Source organism: Eurytemora carolleeae, unplaced genomic scaffold, assembly GCF_000591075.1.
Source record: "Eurytemora carolleeae unplaced genomic scaffold, Eaff_2.0 scaffold63, whole genome shotgun sequence".
NCBI classification, from domain to species: domain Eukaryota; kingdom Metazoa; phylum Arthropoda; class Copepoda; order Calanoida; family Temoridae; genus Eurytemora; species Eurytemora carolleeae.
This window is the reverse complement of record NW_019396024.1, coordinates 78,338-103,703: the sequence shown is the minus strand read 5'-3', so window position 1 is coordinate 103,703 and position 25,366 is coordinate 78,338. Positions and strand designations below refer to the sequence as shown.

Here is a 25,366-nt window from a genome sequence, read left to right as displayed (position 1 = left end):
CGTTTCTAGGAGTATTAACAGTGGTCAGTGAACCAATCTCAAGAATATTTTCTATGCTAAGATATTGGGGGAAAATTGTATTATATTATCTACAATTCTCCAAACTAGGAGGAAAAAATATATATGCATTTGCTACAAAGTTACCCAAGATGTATTTATTATATACGTGATTCGATCAAGAAATTAAAACTTTGAGCTTTAAAACAAAATTTCATGAAAACGTTAAAATTTTGTCAGATAAATCTAATTCTAATGTTTCAGTTCTGCTAATTACAAACATTTAATTCAGGTTCATTTAGATCAAATAGTTTAGGCATGGTTGCAAAATGGCTGTATAGTGTATAATGTATAATTCACAAATTCAAAATTTAACAAAAAAAACTTTAACAACTTAAATAGATCTAATTTAGACAGCTAAATATATTTAAAATAGTTGTTATTACTATGGGGATGATGTGTCCTATCTAAAGATCGTGGACACGGACATTTTACAGAGACAAACATGTAAAAAAGTCAAACTTAGATTATTAACTAGTAATCTTTAATAGTTTGTTGATCGTAAGTAGGATTTTCAGAGGGGCGAGAATTATCCTAGGGAGAAGAGGGGCGGGCGCCCCTCCCCCTTGGGTAATTTTAAGGTCAAAAATTGGTGAAAAAAAATGATTAAAATAACATGATAAAAAACTATAGGATTTCATTAAACATACATTTTCACATTTAACCCCCCACCCCCTTACCCAAGTTGCGACTTCCCCGACAAATCTCAATCCCCGCCGATTGTTTAATAGAACACAGTGTTGCGGTTCTAAATATATAGAGTAAAATCCGTGTGGGAAAACGGAAATTGTTCTGTCCGAATTTTTATAAAGTTTGGCTTTACCATGAAAGTCTGAATATATTTAAAAATATGACAGGGACTTAAGCAGATCAAATCTCGGCAAACTCTTGAATACCGATGAAGTTTTACAACAGATGAAAGAACGCTTTGAAATAAAAACTCAGCAAAGAGAAGAGATAAGGATTTGGAATTTCTATGCTATGAGAAGTTGAGAGGAGGAAAATTAAACCTCAACATTTAGAGATAATATCTAATTCTACCATTTAGAAAACAAGTGCTTTATAAACAATACCTTATCTTTAACCTTAAAAATATAAATATTACATATAAAATAATATAAAAATACAAATAGAATATATAATTTAATGTATTGAAAATATTTATAAAATGATAAACAAAAAGTTAATAATAATTGAAAACATCCCTTTTTTCTTAAAAAGTCTTTTTGTTGTAATTTGTGTAAAGTTTAAAGAATTGAAGTTAGGATATTTTTTTTTAGAAGACTTGAAAGGAGTTGAGTCTTTGCAACAAACTCGAATTTTCTAATCCCTATATCTGTACATCTGTTCGACCTGATGACGAAAACCTTAGACATTTCAAACTTAGATTATTTGATCTAAAAGAATTTATAGTTTGAAATATATAAGGTCTACGACATTGGATGGCAAAGATATTAGGATTAGAACATCAGAGTTTGTGGCAAAAAATCAATTCCTTTGAAGACGTATCTTGTAAGAACCAGAAAATTGTGAAATAGGATGTCGATATTCAAGTAACAATTAAGTGTATTTAATGTTGTTACAAATAAAATAGTTAAATGTTCATTTGACTATTTAGAATCAAAATTTGTGTCTAAAAGTCGTCTTTCTATTTAAGAATTTTCCGGTTCTTACAAATTTACTTTATTTTACATGTGCGTAAATTCATTTTTAATACAATAGCCATCTTATATAATCTACATAGTTTAGTGTTATATTATTACGTGGTGTGCTATCTTATTGAGAAGAAGTGCAGAGGTTAACTGTCCGAACCCTGGTTCTGCTCCGAGGATGAGTCCTGTAGAACGAATGTATCCTGTAGGACGGATCTATCTTTTGTCTTCAGTCTGAGACACAACTTAAATTTTACTCCTTTAAACCAAATTGTAATTAAAGATAATTTAATTTAACTTTGCTTCTTCCAATCATCACAAAAATCGGAAAAAATAAATTTGAAAATGATTTTATTTTGTCCGTTTTCCATCTTGCATATATATCGGTTTCGATAAATTTTTTAATGTATGTGTTTAATGTATTTCAAAAAAATTTATAAATATCACACCCGCATGAATAATGGGACAGTTTGAGAAATGCGGTATATTAGAAGTTGAAATTAGTTTCGCTGTTTTATACTCTCTCAGAGGAATATCCAACAGGGCATGTATAAACTACTAAGAACAATGTGTTTAAGAAAAACGGCGAAAATATTCAAATAAACAGAAGAGAAGAATATTAACCTTTAGATAAAGGATTGCTGTATTCTGAACATATCAACTTAAATAGAGATTTTACGTGCCGTGACGGAACAAAGTTTATCGAACTAGATCATATACTACATTTTTACGAATGTATATAATTCAGCTGTCGTGTCATGTTTCACACAAAATTTCTGGGAACCATAGTTTTGTCAAGTTTTCTGTTTTACAATAGCATATTGATTGATATTATTGATTATGATGCGAAATAAAGGAGACTCTAGAATTAAAAAAGAAATAAAGCCATGTCATAAATAATATATAGATAAAGACGGCAAAAAATGTCATGAATTTGAACAAGTTTTGAATTCTTACTTGAATTTTAGAACAACTTTCAAACATAACGTTTAAGTATACATCTTAGACACAAGTACAATTAAGCACTAATTAATAAAATCCCAGTGGTAAACGTAAGAATTAAAGGGTTTGAATTACTAGGAAAAAAATATATTTGTATGACAAAGATTAAAAGATTATGAGTAAATATTTATATTTGGCACCATTGCTAGGTTACAGAAACCATTCCCCGCAGTCCCTGTCATACACATCAAATTAATACATCCACGGAATACATTAACGTAAGTATGTACGTTACGCACTGCACTATAGATTAAAAAGTATTTTAAGTATTGAAATTGTTCGCGAAATCTTTAAACCTAGAAAACATTAATGTCGTTCTATCGAGTTCCCCAATCAAAATAATTGAGGCAAATTGGTCAAGGAGTTCATGAGCTATGATCGATCAGAAAAACAAGCAAACAAACAGAGAGACAAATGGAGAGATAAACAGACAATTGGTCTAATCTTTTGAAAACATCGACAAAATATGCGAGATTCTTTAAAAACCGGGTTTTAAAATAAACATTGAACAGAGAAATATGAGTATTTGGGCTCTTGGGAACATCTTTGATAGGCTAAGCTGTGATACTAAATTCGAATATTAGGATATTTAGTGTATTTTTAAATAGGTAAACAACCCCTTATATGAATAAACCATTTAAACTCACTGTTTCAAAAGGTTTTAAGAAGGTTAAAAAGGGGAAAAAAAATTTTGTTTAGTTGAATCACTGAATTTTGGTTTTTCTAATGTATTAACTCGTGAGAACCAGAAACCAGAACTGAGAACCGTCGCGATGTCACTAAATTAATTATAAAAAATGCGTTCTCTAATTTTTAAAAATACATTAGTTGCAGAAATTGTAAATAAGAAAAACTTAGCGACATTTAAAAAAAACTTCTCACTGTAACTTTTGTTCATCAAGATGTTGCTCAGTGTTCACTGTAGTGAAGGGAAAAGTTAAAAATTATGCTAATAAAAATGTTGCCGCAGATCTGTGAAACTAACTATAGCCATAATTATGTCCGTGCTGTATCAGTAAAGAAAAAAAATAAAGAAAGTTAACTGAAACTTTTATCTTTAAATGTATTTGGTAGGTGACAAAAAAAAACTTTCTCAGTTATTCAATCAGTTTTTTTGTAGAACTTATATCTTTGATCCTCCCCCCCCCCACAACAAACTTAAATTTTCGAATCCCTAAATCTTTCCAACCTGATGGAGTAAGCCTTTAACATTTCAAATTAAGATTATTTCATCTAACAGAATTTATAGTTTTAAATATCTGAGGTGTACGACATTGGGTTTCAAAAGCCCAATTCCTTTAAAAGTTTATTTAAAACTCGGTTAAGTATGTTGAAATGTCTTTTTTATCTGTTTTACTCTTCTTGCGCAATGCATTGGGGTTATCAGTTATCCTAAGCCTGCTTGTTTACAGATTTGATTAGTTGCTTTTTACTAAGCATGTTATAAATATTCAACATTCATTTCATTTGCTTCTACCATTTGAATTATTTTAGCACTGAGAATTATTTTAGTATAGCTTAGCTAATATTCAAGCTAGTTTTCCTAAACTAGAATTCTATCTGAAATCCTAGTTAGAATTGCTCTGATGTGGTCTAGTTTAAGAAGATTGGATAAATGGATTGGGGGCAGAACTGATTTTCTGAGACTTCTCGGCTAGGGAGAGAAAATTTATTCATCAACGTTTTCAATCAATTACACTTTAAATTAATTTTGGGGCATAACAATTTATTTGCAAAGATAAAATCAGTCACCAGCTCGGAAAACATAAAAAGAAATTAACTTTGTCTGCTGACAAGGCATTTTAGCATGTTTATTAAAATTTCCAGAGAATAATCAAGTTAAAAACTGATTGATTTGCTCATCAAGACATTTTTTTAGATATTTTGTGACCTTAAATTATTTCGGTTCAAATATTTAAAATGTTTTAACTATTAAAATATTTTTGTTGATTAACAATCAAATTTTGATTCGGCGGTTTAAAATACAATTCTCGCAGCATTATCAGGCCACCAGGTCTAGTTTACTTATCCCTGTATCTTTGCAACTTGATGGTTTAAACCTTTCACTACGACATAGGTATAGAGATTCGAAAATCAGAGTTTGTGACAACCGGCTCAATTCCTTAGTAAAGCTTTTTGTGTAAAAAGGCAGGCTTAACTATTGTCTTTCAACAAAAGTAATATTTGTTGCCCTGTAAGGTTTTTCTTTATTCATATTTTATCATAAATATTCCATAAAACCTAAATAAAAAATAAAAGAATGAGTGATGATTATTCCATCATCTTGCCATACATAAACTGCGTTAACTTTGAATATTAATTTTATGTTATTATTTTTTAGACAAAATGCGCTCTAAAAAACTTTATAATTTATAGCCGAAGGTGTTTTAAGCAATAAAGCATTAAGAACTTATGAGGAGAGAATTAATATGTTTACTTGAATCCCGCTGTTAAATTCAACAGTCTTAAGAAATCGAAGATATCATCATTATTAATATAGATGTAGATATTTATACTATATAGATAATCTGATGAAATTGTTTAAATTGTCTGAAATAACAAAGGTCCATTGGGTTGCAAAGATATAGGGGTTCGAAAATTTGAGTTTGTAGCAAAGGCTCAATTTTAATATCTAATCGGTTAAATAGGGACCTTGATATACTTTACTTAAAACCCCGTGATTGTCCTATGCATGGGTTCTGCTCTTCACCTAAAATCCTGAGATTTTACTCCAGACTCTTTGTTCTTTTCTTCAAACTTTATAGAGCTGCTCCCATCCCTATAGTCAAACGAGATTATGAGAAGAGTTTATAAACTGTAGTTAATCATGTTTTAAGTCTAGAAAAGACATTAGCATCACGTTTTATAATATTGAGTATATATGGAATTTTAAGAATATAAATTGTTGTTATTTTAGTAGTACACACAAAATATATTACTTTTGGTAATTTTGGTAATTATGAAGTTCTACAGCTCAGTTCAATGGTTAAACATCAAAATCTGATTAAATCTTTTTAACTCAATGTCGTAGACCCAGTGGACCTTAGTTATTTCAAACTGTGAATTCTTTTAGATGAAATAATCTAAGTATGAAATATTAAAGGTTTACACAATCATGCATGTTGTAAAAATTTAGGAATTAAAAATTTCTGTTTCTGGTCTTAATCCCTTTTGAGTTAGAACTGAATGGTGATGAATTGTTCTTTAAAATATTGTTTTATTGGTCGAATAGAAAATTTTAAATATTTTGAATGATTTAGAACAAATTAAAAACTACAAACATTGTTCCCGCTCCAAAACTCTTCTTGGATTGTTACATTTTCTTTAAAAAGTAGAATATGTATAAAGTGAATATATCAAGGGAATACTTTTCTATTAATATTCATCCTACCAGCTCTTTATCAATTCTTTTTCTTAGCACAGTAAAGAACTAACATAAATATTTAGATTCAAAGATAGTAGAGTATAACATACAGAACTGTTAAAGATAGTGTATAAGCACGACATACAAAAAAATTAATTAGATCGTCATCAATTTTTTTTAAGGGCAGTCAATAAGAGTGGTTTAGTTTTAGATTTTAGATTACATAAAACACATTTATGTAATCTGTAAAAACTGGATTTATTTCATTAATTGTGCATTATATATTTATTTTACTTTTAAGAAGAAAAGCTGTAATTTTTTTTAACTTTATACTTTATAATCTTAATCTCTAAACTTTTTGATTGTTTCGTAGAGTTTGTGATGTTTAAAGAGATAGTTTAATAAAGACAAATTTGTTGTTTAGTTACCCTTTGCTGGGCGAAATTATACCCCACCTAAATTCTACTTTTGCTTAAAAAATCCATAGGGAAACCTGGAATGCTAATGGGGGGTGGATTATATGGGGGGGGGAATTACCCACAAACCCCCTTCCCCCCTCTAAATACGCCACTTTTAAGATGTTTGAAAATTTAGCACATCCGTCTTTTATATATTTAAGTTTAAAGATTATCCTATTCAGATTGGGAACAGGGAGTTCTTAGAAGTACGTCATTCCTGCGAAGAATTTGCCTGGGAAAAAATGAGGAGGACCAGCTACAGAAAGTGAACCCAGGGGGAGGGTGGGAAGGCACCCCACACCATTTTCGAATGTATATTTTTTATGGATTAGAACACTTTTTTTCAAAGGAATTGAGTTTTTGCCATCCATATATCTTCTCAGCCCAATGTCGGTGACCTTTGATATTTCAAACTATGAATTCTGTTAGATCAAATATTCTAAGTTTGAAATCTCCAAGATTTAAACCATCCGGACGCAGAGATATAGGAATTAGAACATTTAAGTTTGTGGCAAAAACTCAGTTCCTTTAAGCAATGCATGTAATTCAATATGGGTTGAATTTGTTTAAAATGCTTTTTGTTTGAAAAATATAACAATATTTAAGCCCAATTTAGCAAAGAACGGAAAGTATGTGTGCTTCCCGTATTTTTCGTCTGGACCACACACTTTTCTGTTGTTTTATTTTTTTTACTCAAAAACTGCAAATTTTAGGTTGCATTGGGCTGGGAGCTTTAGGATACAGACTTAAAAATTAATATTTTTGTTGGATTTAATTGAGTGATTATGAAATTTCATGAATTGTTTTTGCCTACTGTTCCTTCATAAGATGTTCTTTTTAAAACAAAAAAAAAACAGGATTTAATATTTTAAACCATCATAAACAACATGACGATACTTAAATTTCAAATAAAATAATTTTTAAAAAGCCGAACGAAAAATGGTGTTGTCGGACAAAATAATGGTGAATTTTGACGTCATTTGTGGTCGGACGAAAAATTGGTGTAATTTGCTTTCCCTCAATCCCAGGGGATCCTATGAGAGGAGAAGAGCCAGGAATTTTAGTGGGGGAGGGGGTGCATCATTTTCATAATTTTGTTTTCTTAGAAAGTTTTCAGAAGGGTAAATAATTAAAACATTGCATCCAAAGCACACCTTAATTTGTCATTAAGGGTATTTAGGTGGGAATGAGGAAAACCGTGGTTTTAATTGTTTGATTTTCATTAGAAAAAAATTTACTAAATTTTGACTGGTTAAGTGGCGCCGAAGACAAAACAATTTTAATTGAAAAAGGGTACACACTACACACTACACAGGTCCGGTCCCCTGCAGCTGGCGCGACTATAAGCTTTGCACTAGCTAAGTTGTGTCATATATTTTAGAGCAAGGTGATAAGCTGAGTTCTCACTTGAAACGATCTGACTAAGTTGGTTTAGTTCTGCAGATTGTTGTAAACATTGTAGAATTTATAGAAGGATAAATCTGGAATGGTGTTCTGGTGATTTTTCAGGTATTGACATTTTTCTTGCTTTAGATCTCTGACCATCCATTTCTCAACTTTCGCTAACTAATCAGAAGATGGACTTCAGACTTATTTAAGTAACTTATGTAATGTGTATTTTACATCCATTCTTTACGTCTCTGCGCGATCTTGGATTAATACTAAACTATTAATTAATAGAAAATAAGCATCATTGAATACAAATAATTATAAGGGATAATCTATTGCTTCTGTGACTTAACCCCCTTATTGTTCGTAAAAACTCTTTTTAATGGAAAAGCTTTTCGACAGTGTTGAACCTCTCTGGGATCAACCGTTTTTTGATAAACTATATTTTATAGATATCAGAAAGGAACTGAGTAATATGCAAAAAAGATATTTCATATATGCAACACTATACAAATTAGGCTTCTTGCCTCATTTTCTTTTAAAAATTTTACAGTTTATTGGTCACTCAGGTTATTTTTGTTGCTCTATAGAAATATTTAAATGTTAGTGGGATATCCGGTTAGGATTATGATGCTGGTTTAACTTTATATTTGAACTAAAGTGGGGAAAGTGACCGACCTTTGAATACCCATTGAAGCATATGATCGAGGAAAGGAAAAGAATTAAATTCTTGTCATAATGAAAAAGTTTTCAATGCTAATTTAAGACCTATATAGTTATCTATTCATAAACGGAAAAAAATCAAGATAAATGCAAAAAAATATAACTCTCCTAAAAACAAATCATTTAATTTAATTTTAAAGTAGAGGTTAATGCATTTATTGTTGTGTTAAATAAGCTCGTGAAGAATGAATTAACTCAAATCCGATATTTAGGAACGTCCTGCTTCCATGTCCAAAAACCGATCTGACTAGACTAAATCAGAAATGAGCTATGGCGTCACAGCTTTTAGCATGTTAAACTGTGTATTGTATATAACAAAACTTTCCTTTGAATATTCCTTTTTCATAAAAGTGTATTACAGCAGACATCTGATCCCCTGCTTCAAGAATCTACAGAACGATACCCAGGCCCGCGTTCATGCACAGCTGAATCTTGTGAGTATATTTTAGGACTTGGTGATTGATCCCCAAACATTAAAAGAAAGGAATTAAGTCTTTGCCACAAACTCTGGTTTTATAATCACTATATCTTTGGAACCAAATGTTGCAGACCTTAGATATTTCAAACTATGAATTTTGTTAGATCTAATAATCTGAAATTGAAATATCAAAGGTTTACAACATCGAGTTCTAAAGATATTGAGGTTTAAATATTTAATTTTGTTCCGAAGACTCAATTCCTTTACATGCTCTACTATTCCTTCTTGCTCACTATTCCGTCTGCCAGGTTGAAATTATAGTCCTCAGGGTAGAAAATTATGCTTGGTTACCAGGGGAGATTTTGATCCAATAATCTATGATTTTGATCAAATAATCCAGAATTGATTTGAACCAATCTAAATATCCGTTACTTGCTGCAATTAGTATGATATTATCAAACTACGAACGGTAAGATATTTACTAGGCTCACGTCCGTCAAATGTACTCTATGTCAAAATCTTTCCCCTAAATGCTCTTCAGCTCGTTCTCCTGTTGCAGTCATAGAGAATAGAATATATATTAGAGGGGAATTTACTAGATAAAAGTATAAAACGGCCATTTTGTTGTACTGTTTCCATACTGCAGGTGTACTTCACATATTTATGCTATATAACCTTTTGAGCCCTGGAATATCATTTTATAGAAAATCTAAAATTATTGTTAAAAGAAAACCAAATTATGAAATAGGCTGGTTTCATAATTGACCAATGATCATTTCACATAGACTCTATGCCTTCCACTTTACAAACGATGATTTTCAGAATCAAATGATGTTTTTATTCACCTAATTCATTATAAAGTTTATTTAACAGCTTTATATTCGAAGTTGAAATGGATAGTCTAGAGAACATACTGTATTAATGTATTCTACTGCTTATAATTTATTATAGAGGACGTGAGTCAGACTCTAAATAACAACGCATAAATAACTTCCAGTATATATATTTCTTATAACTTATTACTAGAGGGTTCAGAGCTAGAGTCAATATCGAAATCACACGTGTAGATGTTTTATCAGTACTCTGCCCCGTATCCGTTCTATCTCATTCTGTTGAATCTTGTGGAACTAGTTTAACGCGGCCAGGCATCGTCTTCCACATTATGAACATTTACATGATTTTTACACTTTGAACTCCCTTTCAGGCTGAAAGGGACTGAAACAATTCATACCGAGAGATTCTCTAAATTCCTCTCTAATATATATATAATATATTCTCTATGGTTGCAGTGGAAGAAACATATCATCCTTAAAAAAATAGTTCTTTGCCTCCTTAGGATCACCTAAAATAATATGAGAGAGCATTAATAATGTTTAATTCTAGAACAATATCTAATATAAGCCATGGTAAGGAGAGCCTCCAAAATAACATCCTTGTCAAATGCTGTGCAGAAAAAGAGGCTTTTACAGGATAGACAGAGACAGCTTAATAAAGTTTTTGGTATGTGGTTTCTAATATTTAATAGTGGTGTTCTCTTCAATAACACTAAATCTCATATTTTCTGATCTTTGTGTGTATTTTGGAACAGAATTTAATTAAATTGAACTGCCTTCCACCGCGGTTCAAACTTTATCATCGTTTCGCATCCTTCCTTAATCATTAACTTTGAATCGGTCGTTCAAAGGAATTGAGCATTTGCCAAAATTTTCTAATTCCTACAAATTTGATATTTCATACTTAGATTATTTGATCTAACAGAATTCATAGTTTAAAATATATAAGGTCTACATCATTAGGTTGCAAAGACATATATGGGATTAGAAAATCCGAGTTTGTGGGAAAGACTCAATTTATTTGAACCGGCATTTGAAAGTTTAGCGATTTAGCTCAAATTCATTAAATTCGTTCCCTTAAACCTGACATCACGTTCTTGAATAATAATTTGTCTCTTGCCTCAACGCCACCTAAGTTCTTGAGCATTTTATATGTGATATCGTCCGGAACTTCTGATTTATCTACATCTAGAGATTTCATGTTAGCCCTGAGAGTTCTTTAGGTTAAACCTCATTAATCATGATACGAGTGTTGCTGTGGGAAAAGATTTTATCTGTTATGCAAAGCTACTCCTCACTAACCTGCTCATAATTGATCTTAATCTTAATTATCATAATACGGAAATAAGAAACAGATTTGAAAATTACTCCGACCAAAGAGTTTATTTTGACAGGACTCATTTTAACACTACATTTATTAAAGTTTTCATAGTTTTCAAATATATAGTGTTATATATTTTCCTCTGGTACATGTGTTAGGATAAGAGACAAGGATGAATCTAGGAAGTAGAACTGTGGATACTTAATATCATTTGTAAAGGATAATGATAGAAAATCTGTGGCTAATGTAGCGAATCTGCCAATTCTGGTGTACACACTCATTATTCTCTACTCCCCACCACTTTCTTTACTAGTTAAACTTATCTTGTATTCACACATGCAATCTTTACAGTGCATTTTTCTACTTTAATAAAAAGTAAAAATCAAAATGAAATAAAAAATTTCAAAAATGTTACGACTAAAATGTCATACATTTTTTACAACCTTTCTTTAAATTTTTGGTTTAAGATATTTAGACTTTGCATTGAGAGCAAGTTTTTTAGTTGATCATTTAATTTCCAAACCTCTCTTAAGCAACATTAAGATACAGAATATTATTATGCTTAGTGTTGGCATCTACCCATGTAAAATTTTATCTGCATTTATTTTACTTGTTTCTTGTTTTTGTTTCTTTGCTTGTTATATCACTTTATTATAAAATCAAGCGTTCAACTGAGATTTTGCCGCAAATTCAAATTTTTCTAATTTCTATATCTTTGCAACTTGATGATGCAAACCTATGATATTTCAAACTTAAATTATTCGATTTAACAGAAATAAATAGTTTACAATATCATTGATATTGGGTTTTAAAGATATTGGAATTAGAAAACTCGATTTTGTAGCAAAAACTCAGGTCTGTAAGCTTTCTTATTATTATATAAAAAGCTGTGGATCCATAATAAAATATTAAGTTGCTATAAAATTAATTTGGATTTTTTAAGGATCAATGACCATGATGGGTATTTTTAGAAGTTGATGTCGAATAGAAAGACAACAGGCAACAAAGTTTCTTTTTTTCAGACACATTTTGTTCCTTCCTTACATTGTATCCTGAATCCTGAATCCAGAATTCATAAATAGATACTTTCAGAAACTATATATCAGCTGGAATGGGCCATTTCAATTCAAACAAATAAAGAAACCAGAAAACTTTTAGCATTTCAGAAACCAGAGCAACTTGGTGAATACAATAAGAAATTAATTTTAAACAAAATTTTTAATAGTTTATACAGATATATACGGCCATTTTTTTGTTGTTGAAAAAATTGCCAGCATGTAATTTCTGAGTTAAAAAAGACATTTTATAAATTAAACTTGAATGTATTTCTTACGCCTTATAACTTCCTTTATTTCAAAAAACTTTTTTGTTTAATTTTCATCAATAAAATATGTACAATTTAAGTACCCTGCTCAAGTAAACTGTACAATATGCGGGTTAATACCATGAATACGATAAGGAATTGTATCTTAAAAAGAGCAAAAGCGTCATGCAAGATAATTCACTTGGGAAACCAAATCGATAAGAATTAGCATTCTGTTATTTTATTAATTAGATTACAGAAAAAGTTTTACAACCCATCTGTATTGTATTTGGCGCTTTTAATATTATATATTTAAATTTTTTGTATATTTATATCTTTGATATATTTATACTTTTTATATATTTATATTTTTTATATATAAATACAAAGAATTTTACACATTATACAAACTGAAACTCTTATAAATTGATGAATGAAAAGAACATTGTATCGAGATGGAATTGATTTTGAGAATTAATTTGATGTTCCTGGTCTAAAATGGCTTCATCTTTTAAGTTTAATTCGATTAAACCAGTTTTATTTAACTCTCTATCTATAGAAATGACAATCAAATAAACTTTGAGGTAGTTTAGGACCGTTCTTTAAGATTATCTCAATTCCCACACAAAATTCGTAAAAAGAAAAAAATCTGATTCGACTGACTCTGTTTGTTGGCTAGATTTCTCCATTAGTCGATCATCAACACTTAATACAGAATACTTAATACAGAAATCTCATATTTCTAATATTATGTATTTACGTATTATTATAGAATGAGAGTACATAGAGAATAAAAACTTATTAAAAACAAAGATGAAGATCAAATAAAAACTTGAAACTCTTTATAATAATTGAAAAGCATACTATTTGTTTAGCTAGCTGACAAGATCATTCCATTTTAAGCAAATTTAGCTTAGTTTATTTTTATAAAGTGATTTTTTGTTTTTGTTGTTGCATATATTATTTTTTTCAAGATAATAGTTTCCATTAACAAATTAAGATTTTAATTATTCTTGTAATGTTATTTACAGATCCTTTGACTAAAAATTCGAAATCTTTTTCCAGAATCTAAATAATGATAATCCAATAATCTAAATAAATAATAGATCTAAATGATCTAAATAACCCTTCTTATATTTTACTACAGCGATAGTGTTTGCGTCTGCTTCAAATGCTTTCATTTACACTTATACAATTAGATTGTACTTTGTATGTGTTAAATTTGCAGTGCGCTGTTTCGTAGTTTGCGGATTCTTTTGTATATCCTGCTTATATTTTATGAAAATAATGTTTTCTAAAACATGTTTAGATTATATTATAAGATTTGTCTTAATACTAACAAATTTTACAAAATGGGAAAAACATTTCATTATGATGGTATTTTGAATTTTCCGAAACTATAATGATCTTTAAATTTCGTGATGAGAAAAACTTGAATCGATCTCAGTGGCCGAATTTAAAGAATTTGAGCGGCGGTTTAAATTTAAGCCGCTGCTTAAATATTGTTGGTTCCACTCACAATTGTATCAAATGTTTCAAGATTTAAGCCGGCGCTTAATTTAAACCGGGTTTTGGCAGATTTAAACCGCGGCCTAAATTCTTTAAATACCACCTCTCTGGTCAACTAAATTTAAATGATAAGTGAACTGAGTTGAGATATATAGTATCTCCATATTAGTAGAAAAGAAAAAAGAAAAATTAGAAGCCTTGTTTGGTAACACAATGTTGAATCAAGTTCCAAAAAAGTATAAAATAGCGAAATCAACATTGCTCTATTTGCAATATTTTTGATGGAAATGAAATGTACCGAATAGAAAAAGACCATCAAAGAAATATTTCTCAGTAATCAATTCGTTCATCACAAAACCGAAAATCAAACAAAAACATGGAAGTTTTTAAGGCAAAAATATTATGATTGTGAGAATCTGTATTTAAAAATTTTCAAATAAAATATCAAAAGGAATGAATACAAAAATATATTCCGGGTTCCCTAAATCAAGGTTTATTTGATTGTGTGTGTGATATGTGTGCTGTGTATAGGAGAAGACTCATCTAGAATCTTGTTTTTCTGGATACAAATTGTTCTTCTTATCATTTACAAATTAATTATAAACCGCATAATATATTCATTTTGTATATATTTACAAACTTGGAACTCATGTAGTACGTTCAAGAGACGACTTTATGCAAATTTAACGAAGATGAAATTAATGAAAATTGTTGAATGCTGTGTACATAAAGACCAAAGAAATCAAGGTAAAAGAGACGTTAATTTGTTTTACCGTATTTAAACAACATTACCGACCCGTGATTCCCCAAACAGCGGGATGTTAAGTTACCTAATTGTTCCTTGAGACAATTATTTAAAATAACATCCTGCGCTGCGAGGTTTTCGTGAAAAAATAACACAGACGCTAAAATTATTCACAACAACTTTTTCGACCAATTTTTCATTTAAAACATCCTTCGTTAAGCTCTGGATGTTTTGCAGGCTAAATTGGTCTAGAAACTCTTGGTAACGTAACATACCCTTAAAATTAGCAAAGCTGTTATTGTGTAAATATAGTTATTTAAGTAGTTAAAGTATGTTAAATCAGAATATTCCCCGTGAAAAGGCAGTATGTTTAGTTGGCCCCAAAAAATGCTGAGAGGACACTTTAAACTCATTTAGTGTCATTTCAGTTTCCATACACAACATAGTAAAATACTTTCAGCACAAGTATACAGACTTGAAGCTGTAATTTGAAGATAAATAATTAATTACATCTACTTTACAGGACAGTTAAGGGAATTTTACTCTACCAGTGGTTAAGTATCATTTTTAATTTCCCGAAAAAGTAGGCATACACAATTTTTTCTTCTGTTGAGATGAAAATGCGCGATTTTTTTCATGATTTCTTCGCAGAGCGGGTCGTTATTTTACATAACTGTCATAAGGGACGTTAACTAACTTAATATTCCTTTTTTGGCGGAATCATAGGTATCGGTAATGTTGGTAAAAAGACGGTAAAAGATTCAACTTTTACGTAAATATTAATAATGTATTTGTTAAGGAATTAAAAGAAATTTGTATTTTAAGGGAAAATGCAGGAAGCTGAATATTTTACGCTTGAAGATCTTATAAAGAGTTTAAATGAAGTTTGGGACTTCTTAACTGGACTACAGAAGGTTCATTTTATATTTTATAACCTTTCTTCGTAATAATAGAAGTGGCCTGTGTAAAACTTAATAGAAGAGGCCAGTGTTAAAAATGTTTTGTCATACAATTTTTGCCAAGAGTTTTGTAATTTGTAACCTTGCTTACCTGAATTTTACAAATGTCCTGACATATTATCGGAAGAAATTCAACCACTGGTTGAAAATTGAAAATGACAGCCAAACAATAAAGGACGAAAATAGTGTAATACTGATTATTGTCTTCAATTACAACCCAGATGTAAATCCTAGGGAGTTTCGAGATCCATCAATTGCTTATGCTTATGCAAATATTTCACTCTAGATCCCCGTACTCTATTTTTAGTATCGATCCCTTTAATAACCTCTCGTACATATCTCTCAGAGTATCAATAAATCGGGATTGATCAGTTTTATAGTTTTTTTTAAATACATCTCTAACGTTTATTCATGTTTTTTAAGTTCTTTTAGATATTCAACTGCTACAGTTTAGGATCTGTCCGAGTAGCTTCTTCTATTACTCATTTCCTCGTTGTTATCATTATTGTCATCATCATTGTTATCATCGTTGTTATAAACATTGTTATCATCGTTGTTATCATCATTGTTATCATCCTTGTTGTCATCATTGTTATCATCATTGTTATCATCCTTGTTGTCATCATTGTTATCATCATTGTTATCATCATTGTTATCATCATTGTTATCATCATTGTTGTCATCATTGTTATCATCATGTTTATCATCATTGTTTTCATCATTGTTATCATCATGGTTATCATCATGGTTATCTTCATTGTTGTCATCATTGTTATCCGTGAAGTATAGCAGTCTTCTGTCTATTCCTTAGTTACTTCTGATAAAAATTTCTTAAAGCTTCCTCTATTAGCGAGACTGTCGTATAGCTGATCTTGGTCTGGGTTCCTATGAGCAGCTCCTCTAGAGTCGAATCCCCCATCCAGCTGCTCCGGTTCAGGAACTCCGAACTCAACTATCTCATTTAGTTGTTCGAAGTCTGGACTTATCTGAATATCTGCATCAGCTTCATCTACCTGCTGGGGTTCAGGGGCTTGGGACTCAAACACTTTGTTCCAGGGTTCCGGAGTATGATTTCTCTGAGTAGCTGCCTCAAACTCTAATATCTCCTCTAAGGCTACATCTGGACTAGAAGTCCTGGGATTTGAAGATCCTAACAGAGAAGCAGGGATCCCGTCCTCGTAGATCCTTATGATTTCTTCTTCACCTGAAGTCATTGGTCTTTACTGCTGTTCTGGCTGCTCCATATCTTGGGTGTCTCCATTGAGAGAAGATGGAGCTTCTTCATGTTCTATAGATCCTTGCTGCTCTGTATCTTGAGTGTCCCTATTACAAACCATCTCGAGGATCTAGAGCTTCATCTGGTTAACCTTGATCCGTAGTTGGACTTGCTGATACTGTTTCAATCTCAGCCGTACCAGAAACCTTGAGGATGCTGATGAATCTGAAGAATCATCCTTTGGGATATCGATGGGGAGGAGGCCGGTGTCCTCCTTGGTCCTCTAGTAGGCATAGTAAAGGTACATCACCCTAATAGGTGTCAATGAATTACAAGTCCCCAGGCCTAAGGGGGATTAACGGAGCTAAGCTCTAACGTCTATCCTGTATAAGATCCTGGAGTGTACTGCCCTCTAGTCCCTCTATTCTGTTATGATTCATAAAAGGTGCGAGGGTTATTAGTATCAGAATCCTTTTCTAAATATTACAATAGAAGATACGAAAATTTTGATTTAATTGAAGAAGACGGCTTCGAAAGTAAAAAAGTGGAATACACTTTTCGATCTAAAAATCAGCTTTTTTGCGCGCAGATTTTCTTGAAAGCGACTCTTGGATTTCTGTAACATCAAAATTATTAAAATTTATCAATTGAAAGATATAGTGCGGAAGTTTAATCCGATGAAAATGTTAAGGGACAATTGAATTATTAATTAGGACTTAGAAGCCATTTAAGATATCACAATTAATAGATGAGTGTGGATATGTTACTTGAGCTGCGTAATCAACTGATTGGAATATCGTGGATATCTACAAGGAATGTTTTGCTTCAAATTAATTTTTATAGTTAATACGGCCGGCATTAATAAATAAATACAGACCACCTTTATATATTCTAGAGAGAACTTGAGTCTTAGCCACAAACTCAAATTTTCTGATACCTATATCTTTCCAATCTGAATGTACCTTTGATTTTTTTTGATATACTAGAATCAATATCTAGGGTTTACGTCGTCTACGACATTGTGGCAAACAATCAATTCCGTTGTTAGAAGAAATTTAAAATCACAATTATTTATTCTAAACTGCTAAATTACTAAAATTGAAAAATCCCAAACACTTTTTTGAATTACGTATGTAAAACTCCTGCTTAGATAAAGGGACTGTAAGCGTAATTTCAAGTGAACTTTTATTTGAAGAGGGGCATTCCGATTCACAACAATGCTCTTTAAACCATTATTTACGCTTGTAATTGGTAAACACTTTGATTTGAAGCTGTTTTGTATTAAAGAGATAGTATTACTTACTTTCTAAAAATGACAGAATTAAATATTTACCTTCGAATTTTGAAATCCCGCGCGCGTTGGTTGGATGTACAGAGCGTCCCATATCATATTAGATCCTCTCCAAGCTTTAATGCCAAAATATGCACATAATAATAGAAAACCTTAGCATGTTTGGCAAGAAATTTTTTGTATTAGCCTTCTTAAATTTTTTAAATGATTCATTCTTCTAAAATTTTCTTATTAGTCCCGAAAATCGTAATTTTGACCCATTGACGGTCTAATATGATGTGGGACACCCTGTAGAATATTCCAGATTTTCCAGGAATAAATGTTACGTCATCCGAGTTGAGTTGACACACAGTACGCTAGCGTACACTCCAATTCTTACGGCTTTCATACATAGCATTAAAGATATATATACATACAATATGCCCAGTTAGATCTGGGAAATATAAACAAAAGATTTTTAATTACTCAATATTTCGATGTTAAAAGATGTAAATACTACTTCTAAAAATGCATTGCATAGGAAAATATAGATCCAACATAAACTTGAATGTACTTCATTTTTACTTATGGAAAAAATTAATTAAGCAACATTCATTTAGTTAATTAAAATATTTATCTTAAATGTGAATGGAATTTTAAAAAAAATTACATTTGCATCAAACAGTTTGAAAAATCAAAAATCTAAATTATTTAAGATCAAAATATCTAAAGTTTTTAATTTCTTTAAATCATAAATACTCATAATTTGACATTTTTTTTGTGACTGAAACCTTTAAATGGAAGGTTTAATACTTTCTAGTTTTACTTGATTTTATATTGACTTGAGAAAATAATTAAACTGTTGCACGATATCAAACAATTCACGTTATATATTTTCATACTTAACACGAACATGACTTGACTCATTGTAAATCAATAAAAAACAAATATCTCAAAATATGTATAACGTGCATAGTACATAACTAGCAATTCTAGAACAATTGTAATCACTACTTTCTGAAATCAAACTGTGATAGGATTTTTATATTAAAAACCTAAGAACCTTGATCGTTTTTAAGACATTAAAAGTTTTTTTTTCGTACATATCAAGAATTTGAATCATTGTTGCGGTTTTGGATATTATTCACCCCTTCAAACATAATCCGCATGTTATGATAATGGACATTTGTGTGATATGTATGTGTAAACTTCTCAAAGCCCGCTTGTAGTCAGCTACAGCTACAAATTCAAGTGTGTGCTGTGTTGACTTACGTACAGTCTGAACTTAACACAGCCCACTTGAATTTTAGCTGAATACAAGCGGGCTTAGAATTTGATAAGTTTAAACACACATATCTCTGTACTCTACAAACACCCCAATGTGTTAAGGGTACTTACTATTATACATTCGGCAATGCCCTCTTTGCATAGAGGTTCACTTGAACAGTCCCTTTAAATAGCCAAATATGTATTTAGAATTACAATCTAATCATACTGCATTAATATTATTATTATTTTGAGTTCTGACAAACCAATTTCATTAATCGTGTGTAATGTATCATTTACATCTAATTTATTTTGGATTTCTATAATTTAGTATTTTACAAACGACAGTGTCCTATCTTCTATAATTTATTCTTCCTAAAGTTAATTTCAAGAAATGTTGTCTTAAAAAAAACATTTAAAGCAACAAACAATTAACAGGGAAAATTATCAAACTCACGGCAGCAGGTAATAAACTTCATTGAAATCAAAAATAGATAAATTACAAAATATTGTTTTGACGATTAATTTAAAAGTGAAAAAATAAAGCCAACTGTGAAATTGGCTATGTTAGTACAGCCTTTTCCGTAAAAAAGGAACAACTTATCAATTTTCCACTTCAACCTTTCGTGTTCAAACTCCAAGCCAAAAAATGGAAAAAGCTATTTTACCAAAATTCCAATAGGGTTTCCCCATTCATTGTGAATGGGTTAAATTAGGTGCCATCAGTCCCATTAATTTTTAACATGGTTATCATTGGTCATGTGGCAACACTGCCCGGCCCTCTAGCCTGTTTTAGCTTCGGCGCTCGGTCCCTAGCCTCTCCTAGCCGCAGTGCTTGGCCAACCAAGCCTGTACTAGCCGCAGCGCTTGGCCCCCTAGCCTATCCTAGCTGCAGCACTCGGCCCAGAGATTGTCTTAACCTAACCTAACCTAACCCTAAAATAATAAAAAATAAATAATAGTAAATTTGCTGAAATCCTTTCTAAAATTGATTCGAGGGGAGCCCGGGAGTGTGGGGGGGGGGTCCAAAAATCGTTCACTAGGACAGACCCAAAAACAATATTTATTAGTTAGTCAATTTCTGAACAATCTTTTTCGTGTTTTAATATTTCTACCAAACTTCTTCTGCCTTGAAAATAATTACTTTTTCTGTCAAAAAATAAGCATAAGTTTAGGAAGAACAAAAGTTCTAAGAAAATGATTAGCATGAAATATTTCCTGACATTTAATGAATCGATACTACAATAATCAGAAAGGGATATTATTGCCGACTTTAAAAAATAATGCGAAATTAGTCTTTGGAAAATCAAACTCTATTTAGATCTTATTTCTGTCCGACTACTAAAATCTTGAAAAATTACAGATTTGTTTACAAGCTTATCTGATCTCTTACATGTATTAATTCATAGTTTTTAGGTATTTTCAGTCTAAAATTGAGTCAAGTGAAAGCATTTTTGATATTCTAAGAGACATAGGAACAAATTTATTTATGCACAAAAAAATACTCTTTTAAGCACAGTTTATATATTGGTTTAAATTATGGGGATAGTTATTATTTTAGTGCATTTATATATGTGCATGTTAGCTGACTGGTTCGCCAAGGTAACAATGACAAATGAAAAGTTTGAAGAGAAAATTGGAGAGTTTTCTCCTGTTTCTAAAGCAGAAGAACGTGTCAAGAAGATGATGATGATTGCAACTATGAACTCTGAGGCAAGAGTAAGGCTGGGAACTGTACAATTACTTAGGTTTGTCTTATTTTACCACTTTTGAACAATTTTAACAACAATTTTGAGCAGAAATCTTTGATGTTTACAAAACTAAAAATCAGTTTAAAATTGAAGCTCTGACATCAACAGAGTTTTTTTAAGACACTGTGAAAAATCATCTTAATATGCAACGTTTCTAAGATTTAATTGCGTAGGACTGCTTCTGAGGATTATGGGAAAGCGCTCCCTCAAGAGGAGATTTCAAGTGATTGGTTTTCTTGGGAAATGTTCCCCAGCACAAACAAAAGGAAAACTTGATGAATATTGAATTGTTGCTTTCTAAAGTGGATACAAAAGATCGAATTACAGGAAACTCAATTACATTTGCCATACTTGCATGAAAAAAAAAAAAAAAAAATTAACTTAAAACTTAAAAAATTACAGCCAGGTGACGACGCAGGCTGTAATGTGGATTGGTACGGCAGGTCAAGATGTTTCTTTTGTTGAAAATTGAAACTAATCAGTCTTAAATCTTATAAACATGAATATCTAATTCATTCTCGATTTGAAAAGCTTTTAAAATCTCATTTACAGTTAAAGGAATTGAGTATTCGCCACAAATTCGATCTTTGTAATCCTTATATCTTTGCAACGTGATGATGTAAACCTTGGATATTTCAAACTTACATTATTTGATCTAACAGCATTCATAGTTTGAAATATTAAAGGTCTACGACATTGGGTTGCAAATTAAAATTAGAAAATCAGAGTTTGTGGCAAAACTTAATTCCTTTGTTCAACAATGTGCTTTGGTCATTTTTCTCATCGGGAATTTTTTATTGGGTAATTTGTATTATTTCAAATAAACAATAAATAAAAAATTCTTGATGAAAGAAGTTTTTATCGTGTATCTCAAATGTAATCTTATTGTCTAGCAGAAAAAAATTTAGTTTAAATAGTAAAATTAATAATAATTAATAAATTAATAAAATCAATCAAATTAATAAAAATAATTGATAAATAATTTAGTTTAAATTATATGATCCCATTTAGAGTGACAAAAAATTCCTTGAAAGGCTAAAAATTCAAAATTATAGTCATTTAATATAACGATGAATTCATCTAAAACAATCAAGAAAACTCATCTTACCAAATTTCTTATCATCAATGGGATGATAATTTAATTTAAACATGAAATGATAATTTGGTTTTGTATTGATTTTCAAAATTCTCTTGAAATATTCATCTTGTACATATTCCAGTGAAGACGATACCAATATGATTGAAATCTTTAACTCTTTTCTCATTCAAGAGGTAAGGGGGTTATTAGTACTTATTAGGGCAAAAGAACAAAACTCCTGCGTTCACACCACCGTGCACGCAACTTTCAAATTGCGACGTTAAATTGAAATCTTACATGTTTTCAGTCATAGCTTTTCTTTTGAAGCTATTGGGAAGAATAAAAAAGTTATATTATTTGATCGACATAATTCTTCCTATCTAGTCTTCACCCTTATCTTGTCTGTATTATGGTTCATGCGCTTGTCAATTTTGAAAAGTAAATCTGTGGAATAGGACGACGACTGTTAGACTCAAGTTATAATTAAGATAGTCCAATGAACACGAAACCCATCAATTTGTGCAGTTAAAACAAACTCATTTTACGTGAGAGTGCACTGCCACCTCTTACCAGGCACACAAGACTTTATTGCCATTCACATGCTGCTGTATCTATGTTGTGGTTCTATGTTAGGACAACACGAGAGCGATGCGTCTAAGGCAGCTCTAACTATTGTGAATATTGTCTTCCTCGATTTTTCTCTCTCAAGAATTTCTATCTATGAAAGGAACTGAACAATTGTTGAAAATAGCCAAAGAGCTTTGTAATATAAAGAGTAGGCATAGGGATTTATACGCAAAACCAGACGTCTCAATTGGTTTAATTAAGAAGCCACATAATTTGTTGTTTTTTCTATAATTTAAAAAGAGTTTAGGTCTTTTTTGAGCATATATCTCAATATGAACTTTATCTTAGAACAGATGCAATACAATGTTTGGTTTGAAATTTGGCCCCTTCAAAACTAGTTTTTTTTGGGTTTTCCTCACTTGACCGGCCTAAAATTCTGCTTTAAGCAAATAGAAAAATTTACTAGACTAGGCTTTTAGGGCGCTTCGCGCCCATCTTCTATTTAAATTGTGAACATGTTCTTTTTGTTTACATTTTAAAACAAAGAAAAAAATTTTCGGATTTAAAAAAAAAAATTCGCGGATTTTCAAGAATTTTTTTTTTTTTTACAAAATTAAAAACATTTAAAACACATTTTTTTATCATTCATAAACCTTCCCTGTGGTCACGTGATGACATCTATATATAAATTTGGCTTGTCTGTCTGTCTGTCTGTCTGTTTGTTTGTTTGTATCCAATAAACGTCAAAACGGCTGAACCGATCGGGCCCAATTTTTTGTGGGACCTCACGGAGCCCCAGGGAAGGTTTATGAATGATCAAAATTTCAAATATTTGTCTCCATCAAAATTCGATCTTCATTAAATTTTTGAAAATTTTGAAAATCCACAAAATTTTTTGTGAAAATCCGCGAATTATTTTTGTTTTGTTTTACGATGTACACAAAGAGAACATGTTCACAATTAATTTAGAAGATGGGCGCGAAGCGCCCTTTAAGGCTAGTTTAACAAATTTTGTTTTAAAATATTTGGTATATTTTATACAAAAATTGTGCGTAACAAAATCCCAATTTTAGCTTTATTTTAGCAGAAGAGTGCATCCTATCCTATAAATGATTAATTACCTGTGTCGTTAATTTCCGACAATTTTTAGCACCTACAGATTAGTAATAAAAATGATGACTTAGAGTTTTTAATGTTGATTGTTTGAATGAGGTCATATACAAGTGTAAGGAAAAATTCCTAATGCATTATCTTCTACTATTAGGACTATCTTTGCAAGTAGCCAGAGTTTGATTTTATGCTGATGCTAAAGATTTACACACTCAGGTTCCAAATATATAAAGGGATTGTAAAGTTATAGTTTGAGGAAAGTGTTCATTTAAGCTTCAACATAATTTTTCTCTCAAGGATTTGCAGCGTTTCCCGAAATAGAGGTTTTTGCTACTGTAAGTTTATTTTGTTGATATTTGGTTCACTAGCTAAATACAAACTGTATTTTATATATTAATTTCCTATATTAGGACAGCGTATGGGTTTGCTATCTTGTATCTACTCTTCTCCTTCTATTCTTGCTCTTCATTCTCATTCGGGATAGTTGTAGAATTAGCTACAGGCGGACTCAGCTCATCCAATATTTCAGGTCCCATTAATCCCAGTTTTTCCTATCATTTTTTCTTATAACCTGGTTAGTTTTCCATCTTTTTACAAAGGAAATAAGTCTTTCCCACAAACTCTGACTGTTTAATTCCTATATCTTTGCAATCCAAAGTTGTAAACCTTAGATAATTCAAACTATGCATTCTGTTAGATAAAATTGTCTATGTTTGAAATAACAAAGGTTTACTCCGTTAAGTTTAAAAATACAGGGTTTAGAAAATTTGAGTTTTGTGACTGAGACTCAATTTCTTAACCCTTAAACAACTTGAAAATTATTTTATTTATTATAGTGCATTAAAAAATGATTTCACGTAAGCTAGATTATCAAGGTCTAAATCTTACAATATTGAGAAGAAAAAAATTATATTTCGTTATTATATGATTAACAGTTTTTGGAATTGATATCAAGGCATACGTTTCATTAAATAATTTTACACCTTCTGAGGTTGACTTGGCGTACTTAATCTCTATAATAAAACAACACATTCGTTTATATATTCCCTCTAGCCGGCCAAACGGCTAGACCGAATAGGCTGACATTTTTTTGAGGGAATCCTGGAGGTAACATAGGCTAAAAAAATTCTAAAATTTTTATTTTCAAAAAATGATGTTTTTTATAAAAATAGTCTAATGGTCTTATTAACTTTCAGGTTAATGGATAAAGATGAGCTGGTAAAGGATCCTCTATATAGATGGTTAAAGACGTCAAATATATCAACATAAACACACATACCGGCCAGAAGACAGTTTATATTTATCAAAAAATGTTTAAATATTCTATTTATATATGTTGAAATTAAAAAATATAGAATAATGAAGGACACATTTT

General features: G+C 30.9%; 1 protein-coding gene across 1 annotated transcript; it reads left to right on the top strand.

Moving 5' to 3' along the window:
* The first annotated feature begins 15,603 nt into the window (after window positions 1-15,603).
* On the top strand, window positions 15,604-25,358 carry LOC111703998 (uncharacterized). Its single transcript, XM_023476139.1, has 9 exons — window positions 15,604-15,688; window positions 17,698-17,762; window positions 19,924-19,950; window positions 20,902-20,960; window positions 21,071-21,233; window positions 21,410-21,502; window positions 22,457-22,508; window positions 24,402-24,520; window positions 25,188-25,358. The coding sequence occupies exons 1-9, from the start codon at window positions 15,605-15,607 to the stop codon at window positions 25,258-25,260; spliced, it is 735 nt and encodes a 244-aa protein (XP_023331907.1). The 5' UTR covers window position 15,604; the 3' UTR covers window positions 25,261-25,358.
* The last annotated feature ends 8 nt before the right edge of the window (window positions 25,359-25,366 follow it).

What these genes read in the sequence shown, in the direction of transcription:
- LOC111703998 (XM_023476139.1), top strand. Translation starts at nt 15,605, where the DNA reads ATGCAGGAAGCTGAATATTTTACGCTTGAAGATCTTATAAAGAGTTTA. An exon ending in TGATATTCTAAGAGACATAG is followed by an intron (nt 20,961 to 21,070) that starts GAACAAATTTAT and finishes TGTGCATGTTAG; the next exon opens with CTGACTGGTTCGCCAAGGTA. An exon ending in ACTCTTTTCTCATTCAAGAG is followed by an intron (nt 22,509 to 24,401) that starts GTAAGGGGGTTA and finishes TTCCTATATTAG; the next exon opens with GACAGCGTATGGGTTTGCTA.